This window comes from Zalophus californianus, chromosome 7 (genome assembly GCF_009762305.2).
Source record: "Zalophus californianus isolate mZalCal1 chromosome 7, mZalCal1.pri.v2, whole genome shotgun sequence".
Lineage (NCBI taxonomy): Eukaryota > Metazoa > Chordata > Mammalia > Carnivora > Otariidae > Zalophus > Zalophus californianus.
The window spans coordinates 26,854,444-26,866,517 of NC_045601.1; the positions used below are offsets into that span (position 1 = coordinate 26,854,444).

Here is a 12,074-nt window from a genome sequence, read left to right on the forward strand (position 1 = left end):
AGGGAAGAGGGTCAGAGGGAGAAGCAGACTGCCCGCTGAGCAGGAAGCCCGATGCGGGACTCGATCCCAGGACTCCAGGATCATGACCTGAGCCGAAGGCAGTCGCTTAACCAACTGAGCCACCCAGGCACCCAGCCCAAGCGTTTTTAAAAGCTAATCAGGAGAGGGGTGCCTGGGTGGCTCAGTTGTTAAGCGGCTGCCTTCTGCTCAGGTCATGATCCTGGAGTCCCGGGATCGAGTCCCGCATTGGGCTTCTTGCTCGGCGGGAAGCCTGCTTCTCCCTCTCCCACTCCTCCTGCTTGTGTTCCCTCTTTTGCTGTGTCTCTCTCTGCCAAATAAATTTAAAAAAAAAATCTTCAAAAGCTAATCAGGAGAGGCAAGAGCTAGGAGAGATTCTGGCCCTCCATCAAACCTCTGCCCTTATGGCAAGGAGAAATCTGATGATAAGTGTGGTCTACTTGGCTGTCAGGAATTCCTAAACACTCTGAATTTTTTAGGTGCTTTCCTAATGCATCCTTTACCAAAATATTAAAAAGAGTAAATCTCAACCTTAGGGTAACACACTTTTGGCAGTAAATACAGGCAACTGAAAGCAACGTGCAAAATCTTATTCTGCTTAGATCAGTAAATATATGGTAATACTGTTTTAACCACCAAGGCTGTCTTGACCTTGGTCTTTCAAAGACCTTGGGAGAGAGGGAGTGAAGGAAGAGATGTGGAAAGGCAGAAACCAAGACACCAGGAAAGTGTGAGGGGCTGACCAGGGCGTGGTCACTTCACTGTGACCTGACGTCCTATTCATTGGAGATTATTTGCCTCAGGCAATATCCTTTTTGACAACCATAGATACCTCTGGGAAGCATTATGGTCGTTTAGCTAACTTTCTGGTTGAAATCTGATGTGGATGTGGAGCACAGGGTATGCTGGGAGTGGAGGTGGCTGGAGACCAATGTGGGCTTTGGGGTAGGCTGCAGAATAGATGATGGGAAGGGGCCAAAACCCTCTTAAAAACTGTAGGTAAAGAACTATGTACATTTTCTCACTTTTTAATTCTTGGAACCTACAAGCAGTTTATTTTCATAAATTAGCCTTGGATCTCATAAGAGAGCATCTATGGGAGAATGGATTCTGATTTCTAAAGTTAACTAACATACTCCGGGACGTGACATTCTACATTGAGACTGGCTTCCCTCGAATTTTTACACTTTATAAAAAGTTGCTACATATAAACATTTTATAATCACTCTGATTTGATACTCTGCTCTACTGAAGCTCCTTCCCCACCCCCAAAGTGAATTTTGGGGTCCTCATGGGCTCACAAAGGGGAACTAAACCTCAGATTCGCAGTACATCATGGTGGTTCTGTTTCTTTTTGTAGCTTTTGTTAAAACAAAAAAGTACCTGACTCTCGTCTACTTTCAAAATATAAAGATTTAAAAGTATAGACTATAGCTAATTGCTATCCCCAACATTCATTGCTTGTCAAGATAAAATAGTTGATCTGTTTCTAAGCTTTTTTGTCTTGAAGGCAAAGAGAGGGTGCTGTGGAACTGGAAAGGCGTCTTCTGGACTCTGTGGTGATCTCTGGATGGTACATGGAATGATGGGGTTCTTTTAGATTGCCTAAATAAATCAGGGAACCCTGTCTTCATCTTAACCTTGTAGATAGTTACCTTTTTCTCAAGGAAGACAAAGTTTACCAATACCAGCACTGAGTAAAGTTGTTAGTTTTAAATCCTTACTTCTATACTGAAGAGTTGATGTTTTATTTTTAAAGAATGACACTCAATTATGAACACATTTTAAGGGGCTGGGAGAATGATAATGTAGGTCTTAGCAACTAACTCTACTTTCTAGAATGTATATGAGTGGGCCTGGTTGAGGAGTTTCAGTCATTATAAGAACTACTAAGTATATTGTAAAGAAGATAAAGTTTCCAAATTAATTTTCTAGTTCTATCTAAAAGAAATATCCATGTAAAATAGCCATTTAGAAAGACCTCAGACATAGGGTAAATTTACTTGCCAGAGAGGACAAATATTTTAAATTGAGAAACTTAATTTCCTAAATTTCACTGTGCCCCCTTCTTTAGTTTTATTTTCTTCTGAGACTAGAGCTTGTACGCCTGACACTATAATTTCATGTGACGGTTGCATAATATTTTAAGGTTGAAAATGACTTCATCCCAATCTCCTTTCTTACCCCTTCCAGTTGTCTTCCTACCACCCCACACTTCCTGCCCCATTCCCTGAGAAGTCGGCTCACTGGATGGAGAACTGAGTCCTTTCCTCCAAGGATGCTGATACAAAATGAGTTGCAGTTTAACATTTTGTTTTCTTAAAAACCTGATGTTCTGCCTTATGTTCAGATAGTTGGAGCAAAGAAATGTCTGTGCAACAAGAAACTAAGGCACCATTTTTTCTTTCCCTTTCCTGTTTTGCTTTGGGAGCAAAAGCAAAGGCTGATGGGAAGCCAGGGTGGCGGGTCAGTCTTAACGTCTCTTGACAAGATCTCTATTGGCCACTATCACTGGGAGCTGTGTGCCAAAAGCTGCCAGGACATAGACTTAAAACCCTGCCAGGAAAGCATTTTCTTCCTTTAGAAATAGGGAAATAAAGGCACAACAGTACCTTAAAAGAAGTTGGTGCATACCAACCAGAAAATCTTGACAATTTAGGACAACTTTGAAACGTTCTGGAACATTTTACAGAGGAAGTCATCCCCTTGATTATGACAGCCAAGAATATGTTTTTCCAACTGTTTTCTTCCCTGCTAAGCCCACAATCATAATGAAAATCTTCCTCTGATGGAGAATGTCTGCTACCAGATGCCTGAGTGCTTATACATCAGCTTGACTTACCAGCAGATATTTCCTTAACAATTGCATTTAAAAGAAAAAAAAATCAGATGGATGAGTGTAGTGTTTTCAAAGGAGTAGTCCTTGAAAGGGACCCTTTTGGGAATAACATTGCAGGCAAAAGCACTGGGAAATAAACATCAAGATTTAGAAATATGTCAAAGAATGGAGACTTTTCTGAAATAATGTGCAAAATCAAAGTATCGTTTGTGTCCTCTAGATACAAGGTGAGTGTCCAGAATGGCCCCTGTGCTGATTAGCGAGGGAGGGGCAGACTGTTCTCCGAGACACTGGTTTCAGTGGGGCTGGTGGTGGGGAAAATGCTATCTGTTGGACCAGGAGGCATTCTCTAACCTCCACTATTGTATTTCGTTAATGTGAGTCTTCTACACGATGATGTCATAGACCCGGCCCACTCTGCCCAGCCATTCCCTCACAGCCTGGCGCACTCTGATGTCCGTCACGTGGCAGGTCAGCTGGCTGATGCATGGGAACACCGCTGGCTGCAGGGCCGTGAAGGTCTGGTCTGGAAGGATCTGAATCTGATTGAGAACTGTTAGCACCATGTTGGTCCATGCCTAAGAGAAAGGATTGAGGAGAATGATTAGCAGTTTTCTCCTCTGGGTTCATTTGAACTCTCAGGTGTGGCTAAGCCCAGCCAATTGGCAAGTGAGTTTTCTCAGGCTTTAGGTCGCAAAAAATCAGTCTTTATTAATTTAATGGGGCTAGAAATTGTCATTTTAAGTTCATATATACAAGGAGTAGCAGAGTTTCCTCTACCATTAGGAATACCTTATTTTCAGGTTTCATGAACTACAGGAATATCTTGTTTTATTGTGCTTTGCTTCACTGTGCTTCCTAGGTACTGCTTTTTCTTTTTTTTTTTCAAACTGAACATCTGCACAGCCCTGTGTGGAGCAAGTCCATCGCCAGCACCATTTTTCCAATAGCATTTGCTCACTTGGTATCTCTGTGTCACACTTTAGTAATTCCCACAATATTTCACACTTTTGCATTATTATTATATTTGTTATGGTGATCTGTGATCAGTGATCTTTGATGTTACTACTGCTTGTTTTGGGATGCCATGAATCGTGCCCATATAAAATGGTAAACTTAATCGATAAATGTGTGTGTTCTGACTGCTCCACTCACCAGTTCCTCCATCTCTCTCCTGCTCCTCAGGTCTTCCTACTCCCTGAGACACAACAATACTGAAGCTAGGCCAATTAATAACTTCACAATGGCCTCTAAGTATTCAAATGAAAGGAACAGTCCTAGGTCTCTCCCTTTAAATCAAAAGCTAGAAATGATTACTAAGGGAAGGCATGTTGAAAGCCGAGACTGGCACAAGAACCTAGCTTCTAACCTAGGTTAGCCAAGTTGTGAATGCGAAGGGAAAGTTCCTGAAGGAAATTAAAAGTGCTACTCCAGTGAGGACACAAATGATAAAGAGAAACACCTAAGGGCTATTATGGAGAAAGTCTGAGTGGTCTGGATAGAAGATCAAGGGCAGCCACAACATTCCCTTCAGCCAAAGCCTAATCCTGAGCAAGGCCCCAACTCTCTTCAATTCTGTGAAGGCTGGAGAGGTGAGGAAGCTGTAGAAGAAAAGTCTGAACCTCGCAGAAGTGGGTTCATGAGGCTTAAGGGAAGAAGCCATTTCCATAACGGAAAGTTGCAAGGTAAAGCAGCAAGTGTTGATGTAGAAGCTGCAGCAAGTTCTCCAGAAGGTCTGGCTCAGATCATTCATGAAGCTGGCTACACTAGACAGCAGATTTTCAGTGTAGATGAGTAGCCTTCTATGGGAAGATGCCATCCAGGACTTCATAGCTAGAGAGAAGTCAATGCCTGGCTTCAAAGAACAGGCTGACTCTCTAGTTAGGGGCTAATGCAGCTGGGGACTTTCAATTGAAGCCAGTGCTCATTTACCATTCTGAAAATTCTAGAATCCTTAAGAATTATGCTAAATCTACTCTGCCTGTGTTCTATAAATGGAAGAACAAAGCCTGGATGACAGCACATCTGTTTATAACATGGTTAACTGAATATTTTAAGCCCACTGTTGAGAACTACTACTCAGAAGAGTCCTTTTAAAATACTGCTTATTGAAAACAGTATAGAGGCTCCTCAAGAAGTTAAAAATAGAGCTACCCTATGACCCAGCAATCACACTATTGGATATTTACATCAAAGATAGAGATGTAGTGAAAAAAAGGGGCACATGCACCCCAGTGTTCATAGCAACAATGTCCACACGATCCAAACTGTGGAAGGAGCGAAGATGTCCTTCAGCAGATGAAAGGATAAAGAAGACGTGGTACATATATACATGGGAATACTACTCAGCCAACAGAAAGGATGAATACCTACCATTTGCATTTACACGGATGGAACTGGAGGGTATTATCCTAAGTAAAATAAGTCAATCAGAGAAAGACAATTTTGTCATATGGTTTCCACTTATATGTGGAATATAAAGAATGGCGCAGAGGACCATAGGGGAAGGGAGAGAAAATTGAATGGGAAGAAATCAGAGGGAGAAAAACCATGAGAGATTCTTGACTCAGGAAAACAAACTGAAGGCTGCAGAAGAGACGGTGGTGGAGGGATGGGGTAACTGGGTGATGGGTATTGAGGAGGGCACATGATCTGATGAGCATGGGGTGTTATACGCAACTAATGGATCATTGAACACTGCATCAAAACTAATGATGTACTATATGTTGGCTAATTGAAATTTTAAAAAATAAATAATAATATGCTTATGGACAATGTCCTGGTTACCCAAGAGTTCTGATGGCGATATACAATGAGATTACTGCTATCTTCATGCCTGCTAACACATCTATTCTGCAGCCCATGGATCAAAGAGTAATTTCTACTTTCAAGTCATTATATAAGAAACCCATTTTGTAAAGCTGTAGCTGCCATAGATAGTGATTCTTCTGATGGATCTGAGCAAAGCATATTGAAAACCTGGAAAAGTATTCACTATTCTAGATGCCATTAAGAACATTCATTCATAGCAGCAATGTCCACAATAGCCAAACTGCGGAAAGAGCCAAGATGCCCTTCAACAGATGAATGGATAAAGAAGATGTGGTCCATATATACAGTGGAATATGACTCAGCCATCAGAAAGGATGAATACCCAACTTTTACATCAACATGGATGGGACCGGAGGAGATGATGCTCAGTGAAATAAGTCAAGCAGAAAAAGTCCATTATCATATGGTTTCACTTATTTGTGGAACATAAGGAATAGCAAGGAGGACATTAGGAGAAGGAAGGGAAAAATGAAGGGGGGGACATCAGAGGGGGAGACGTACCATGAGAGACTATGGACTCTGAGAAACAAACAGGGTTTTAGAGGGGAGCAGGGAGGGGGGATGTGTTAGCCCGGTGATGGGTATTAAGGAGGGACGTACTGCATGGAGCACTGAGTGTTATACAAAAACAATGAATCGTGGATGACTGCATCAAAAACTAATGAGATACTGTGTGGTGACTAACATAATAATAAAAAAAAGAACATTTGTGATTCATGGGAAGAGATCAAAACGTCAACATGAACAGGAGTTTGGAAGAAGCTAGTTCTAGGAGAACTAGAATTAGCAGTGGAGCCTGAAGATGGGACTGAATTGCTGCGATCTCCTGATCAAACTTGAACACATGAGGAGCTGCTGCTTATGCATGAGTAAAGAAAGTGGTTTCCTGAGATGGAATCTACTCCTGGTGAAGATACCATGAAGATTGTTGAAGTGACAACTAAGGATTTAGAATATTATATAAACTTAGATGATAAAGCAGTGGCAGGGTTTGAGAGGACTGATTCCCATTTTGAAAGAAGTTCTGAGGGTAAACGTTACCAAATCTCATTGCGTGCTACAGAGAAATCATTCGTGAGTCAACACAGCAAACTTTATTGTTGCCTTATTTTAAGAAATTGCCACAGCTGTTCCAGCCTTCAGCAACCACCACCCTGATCAGTCAGCAACCATCAACAGTGAGGCAAGACCCTCCACTGGCAGAAAGACTGACTCGCTGAAAACTTCAGAGGATGGTTAGCATTTTTTAGCAATAAAGTATTTTTAAAATTAAGGTATGTATATATATTTCTAGATATGCTATTGCACACTTCATAGACTATAGTGTAAATATAACTTTTACATGCACTGGGAAACCAAAAAATTCATTTGACTTGCTTTGATATTTGCTTTATTGCAGTGGTCTGGAGCCAAACCCGCAATATCTCCAAGGTATGCCTGCACAAAAATCTTACTTATTCCTCAGATTTTTAAAAACTCTCCTGCCTTCTCATAATGAAATTTCCATAGGACATAGGACATTTTTAATTATCAGTCTCTATAATGCCTAGCAAACTGGAATAGGACTACCTTCACTCAGGATAACTTTTAAAATCGTAAGCAAATCTCCAAAACATGAAAAAAATTAAGACATTTATCAAGAAGGTCATCTATTACAGAATGACCATACATCTCCCTTTTACTGGACTTTTGCAAATCTAGTCTGACTTCTGTGGATTTTGAAGTTTGGTTCTATGTTCCAGTATTTTAGAGGAAAATAAGGCATCTTGCAAGATTCATGTTAAGTCCAAATTTATGTTTATTCTGAGAATATGTTCTTGTGTAGGTTCACAGAATCCTAGGATCTAAGATCCTAGGCCCACAATTTAAACCCCTGGATTATTTTTAAAGGGCTCCCTATGACTCTAGATCCCTCAATTTCTCTTTTACCATCTCATCTATTTTTAAACTGAACAAACAGTACCAACACAGTTTTCTTCTCAAGCTGAGTTTTTGATGTACCATGGAATTATTCATTTTAAACATATGAGGGAACAGGAGCACTCAAAGCCCTCTAATGATGAAAATTGTTATGTGCTCCTAATGGGTTAGAAAAACTCGAGATGAAAACACTGATAGTCATTGGTATAACCATATAATAATAGGCACTTTGCTTTTTTTTTTCCTTTACACATTTCTTCAGTGTATCTTCCAATGATAAACTCAGGACTCAATGCCAGTGAAAGCACATCCACTTTAGAAGCTTCAGCTTCATTTATTCGATGAGTTCCGAGCTCTCAGTATCTCTTATAACCTGTAAAAATAATTCCTGAAGTTATGTAAGAGTAAAATGTCAGTTTCACACGGGATATATTGACCCAGGCAGATGCTATGTATTAGGCTCAGGTGACCCTCTGACTTTGGAGGGGAACTGGGTTCTGTCTCCTACTGGTGTCTATCAACTTGTAGAATGTGTGAGTGTTCCCTAAGGGGGACACCTCTGTCCCCGGAAGCCCCCCCCCCACTGCCAGGTGTGCTTCCCAGCTCCCCCCGGGCTGGTGGGAACCCACCTGGATCTGTGCTTCGGCATCCCTCACGGACACACTCAGGGAGCTCCCAGTGGAGCCAGAGCGGGGCCTCTTCTGGCGCAGCAGCTCAGGGCCCGCGCTGAACGAATGGCGCATCTGCCCCTGGTCTATCAAGTGCTGGGGACGCTGAAGCAGCGGGGAGTCCTGGCCCCTCGGACCCAGTGGCTCGCCCTTCTTCTCCACTTTGACCTCCTTGGGGAACGTGGGCAGGTTATGCTGCTGCTTCCTCTTTTTGTACTCCGTCATCAACTTGGAAATGGTTTTGTCGGCCGCCATGGTGTAGATTTTGTTGCCCGCGTTCTCCCACCATTCCTTCTTCCGGCCGGGGTCCTTCTTCTCCACCTTGGGGCTTGGGGGCAGCAGCAGCAGGTCCCCGCCACCCCCCCTCAGGCTGCCGGGCTCACCGGCGTGATCCCGGGTCTGGCTCCGGTCGTCCTCAGAAGGGGTGTCTTTCCCCGAGAACCCGCCAGTTGATGGGGTGGATGACTCCGACTGGAAGGAGGGAAGGATGAAGAACGGGTCACTCTTGAAGACGGGCGCTTCCTCCATGCCGCTCTCCAGGTCCAGGTGCATCTGGATGTAGTGGTTGCACAGCTCCATGCACAGCTTGTGCAGCCGCTTGACCAGCCACACCCAGTCGGCGTTGCTGATGGGCTGCACGCTCAGGGAGGGCAGCCGGGCCCTCCACTGCCGCTTCTCCTTGCCCCTCGGGGGGCTCACCTGGGCCGTCTCCTCAAAAATGTCTTCGTCCTCTGACGAGCACTGCTGGGACGAATCTGTGCTTCTCTCCTCGTCCTCAAAAAGCACTTTCTTCACTTGCTCAGCAGTGATGGTTTCCTGGTTGGTGAGGACGGCACAGACCAGTGCGTGGAAATAAATATTAAAGCTCATGGCCGACTGGCGGTAGAGGTTGGCTGCGCCTCCAATGCCAGACACCTTCTTCAGCAGGCACTTCAGCCCAGGGCTCGTGTCGAACTCCCTTGCCGTCCTGTACGAGTCCAGCAGCAGGTCAAATATGACTGCCAAGTTCTGCATGGAGATGTACCTGAGGAAGCCGGCCAGCTTGGCCTCCGGGACTTGCACCGTCTTCTCCTCTCCGGGAGAGGGGCCCTTGACGAACTCTTCTAGCAAGATGTCATACAGGTTCTGGAGTAACACCTGATGAGACAGCAAGCTCACCACAATTTCCCTGAAAGACACACTTCAAATGAAAAGAAGGGGATTGATTAGTAGCCTTCTGCCCCATGTGGGTTACTTTAAAGTGATTCCGATGTTACGCACTATAGAATGACATAGGCAAAATTATACACTAAACTGCTTTATTTCAATGCTTTCCTTTAAAAAGGGCAAACTTCGGGGTGCCTGGATGGCTCAGTCGGTCAAGTGTCTGCCTTTGGTTCAGGGTCCTGGGATCGAGTCCCACGTCGGGCTCCCTGCTCAGCTGGGAGTCTGCTTTTCCCTCTGCCTGCCGCTCCCCCCTGCCACCCGCCTTAAGCGCACTCTCTGTCTCTCTCAATTAGATAAATAAAATCCTTAAAAAAAAAATAAAAGGCCAACTTCTTGGGGCATTACATGATCACCATTTTAATCATGATTAATGGAATTGCCAATACTTTCTCAAACCTATGAGCCATGTAATATTACTGTTTTATAAAAACTTTTCAGTACAGACACAGTAAAGGGATACAACATTTGACATTTTATTACTTGCAACTATGAAATCAGAAAGTAACAATGTCTGGTCAGTTCTGTGAATCTGAATTGGCTCTCTTCTCTACCCTTTGGACTTTTTTCTCAAACTCAAAGTTGTGAGCAGTCTCACTGAAGTCTATCTTTCTAGGGACCAAACCAGTTTACTAGGATTAACTGTTAATGCTTTAGGTGCACAGATGTAAAAACTTCAGGGCTTCCAGCACGTGAGATGGATGAGGGCCAAACATTCACAAAATTAAGAAATAGATAACTCAAGCTTTCTAAACCAAACCTAGGAGAGAAAAAGCCGTGTTCACTCAACACCTACAATTCTCTTCTGCATCCTTTACTGCCATCATGGTCACAGGACTCCTCTGTGGGCCTTGAATGCTCTTTTGGATCCACTGAGATGCCCCTCAGGTCAGCTATGTGGCATGGGGGGCGGTGTGTGGGGTAAATAGACACCTGGCCAGGACTCGTGGTTGAGAAGTGGGCATAGCCTACATAAGGAAGCCTTACAAATGCCCCTTGGTGATTTGGCCTCTTCTGTTTGGTTGGATTCTTATACTAAGAAAACAGTTTCAATTCTAGGTACTACCTTTACTGAATATTTTAATTCACCCTTGTGGTTTGTGGTTTATGGTTTCACTTTACTTTCACTGCTCTTGGAACTGCATGAAAATAGCTTATGCCATTATGTTGCAAACTAATTCCCTTAACAGGGTAATTATAAAAGTATGACAACTCTTATTAATTGTTTATTTCAAAGATCCAACTATTATGTTAATATGTCTAGCTGTGACCTTGCATTTAAAAATGACTCTTTTAACAGAAAAGAACACAATTGCTTCTGTACATTTAAAGGCTGACCTTGCCCCCTACACTGAGGGAACATAGAAGGCTCAGCACAGATCTGTCATTTACAGACTCTAACCCTTTCTAAAAAATCACTGAAGTGATTTTTTTTTTTGGCGGTAAAATATACATGATACAAAGTTGCTATCTGAGCCATTTTTAAAAGTACAATTCAGTGGCATTAAGTACCTGCACAATTTTGGGTAACTGTCACGACTATTTCTAGAGCCTTTTCATCCCAAATTCAATACCCCTTGAACAATAACTCCCCATTCTCCCCTCCTTCTGATAAGTTATTTAAGGTACTAGGAACCCTGAATATGCATTCTTCTGAAGACAAGGGCTCTAAAAGCCACCAAGTTGGTCTAGCGCTTCATGTCTACAGTCATAGGACGCTAACTAAAGGGAAATCCTGTCGCCCATCACCCTTGTCTGCCCCACTGAACTATAAAGTCTTCAAGGGCCAGGGCAGTATCTTATTCATCTTTGTCCCCAGGGCCTGGGAAGATGTCTGGTGAGAGTAGTACTCAGTGAGTGTCTAAGACAAATGGAGTAACACGAACAGATTTGTTCTAAGCGCAGGTGCCTGAACAGATTGCCACCTGGAGGAAATGTTCTCCTTGAGAAATGGCTCAAACACCTCAACCCCGTGCCCCTGGCAGCCTGGGCTCCTGAAGCAGGAACCGCAGCCAGAGAGGTGAGTCTGATCAACCTTTGGAAGGTATAAACACCCTAGCCCACAGGACATGATCTATCATCTTCCCTGAGAGCTGGAACGTCCTTTCCCAGAAAACATTTGAAAGGACGGTGGATGCAAGGCCATGTGTGAAATATGGAGTATCTTTATCAACCCGAGATAGTCCCTTTGATGCTTTAGGTGATAAAATTGCTAAGTGTGCATGTGAAAAGGGCAGAAAATTCCTTTTGCTTTCGGTTCAAGCTACATGCTGCACAATAAGAAAACAAAGGGAAGCACCGGGAGCAATGGTGAGATAAAAATTTCAGAAAGGTACAGAAAAAGTGAAACAACTGGTTACAGACGTGCAATTCTTAATCACCTATGCTGATAGGAGATTAAAAAAAAAAACCTGGAGCAAACAAAAATCAACAGATAATTTTTCGATTTGTTGTACCCAAGTGTTTCAACCTTTTTCTCCGCACACCCATTATGAAGGGGACTGTGCATGCTTCTGAGGCCAAGTGCAAAGGAAAGCTCTCCTCCTGGAGAGTTAATTGCCCAACAAGACAGGCTAATGCCAGTTTCAGACAGA

At 43.2% G+C, this 12,074-nt stretch overlaps 1 protein-coding gene across 7 annotated transcripts in view; it reads right to left on the reverse strand.

The window, feature by feature from the left end:
* Window positions 1–268: 268 nt before the first annotated feature.
* ARFGEF3 (ARFGEF family member 3) overlaps window positions 269–12,074 on the reverse strand; it is a 183,966-nt gene continuing 172,160 nt past the window's right edge. For 6 of the 7 annotated variants that reach the window (XM_027602312.2, XM_027602309.2, XM_027602311.2 and 3 more), the window contains 2 exons: window positions 8,239–9,457; window positions 269–3,435 (listed from right to left, as the gene is read on the reverse strand). In XM_027602312.2, coding sequence (XP_027458113.1) covers window positions 3,244–3,435; window positions 8,239–9,457 — 1,411 coding nt within the window. In that variant the 3' untranslated portion in view covers window positions 269–3,243. Of the gene's footprint in view, window positions 3,436–7,854; window positions 7,983–8,238; window positions 9,458–12,074 lie in introns of those variants that run through there. The other variant, XM_027602310.2, reaches the window with a different exon arrangement.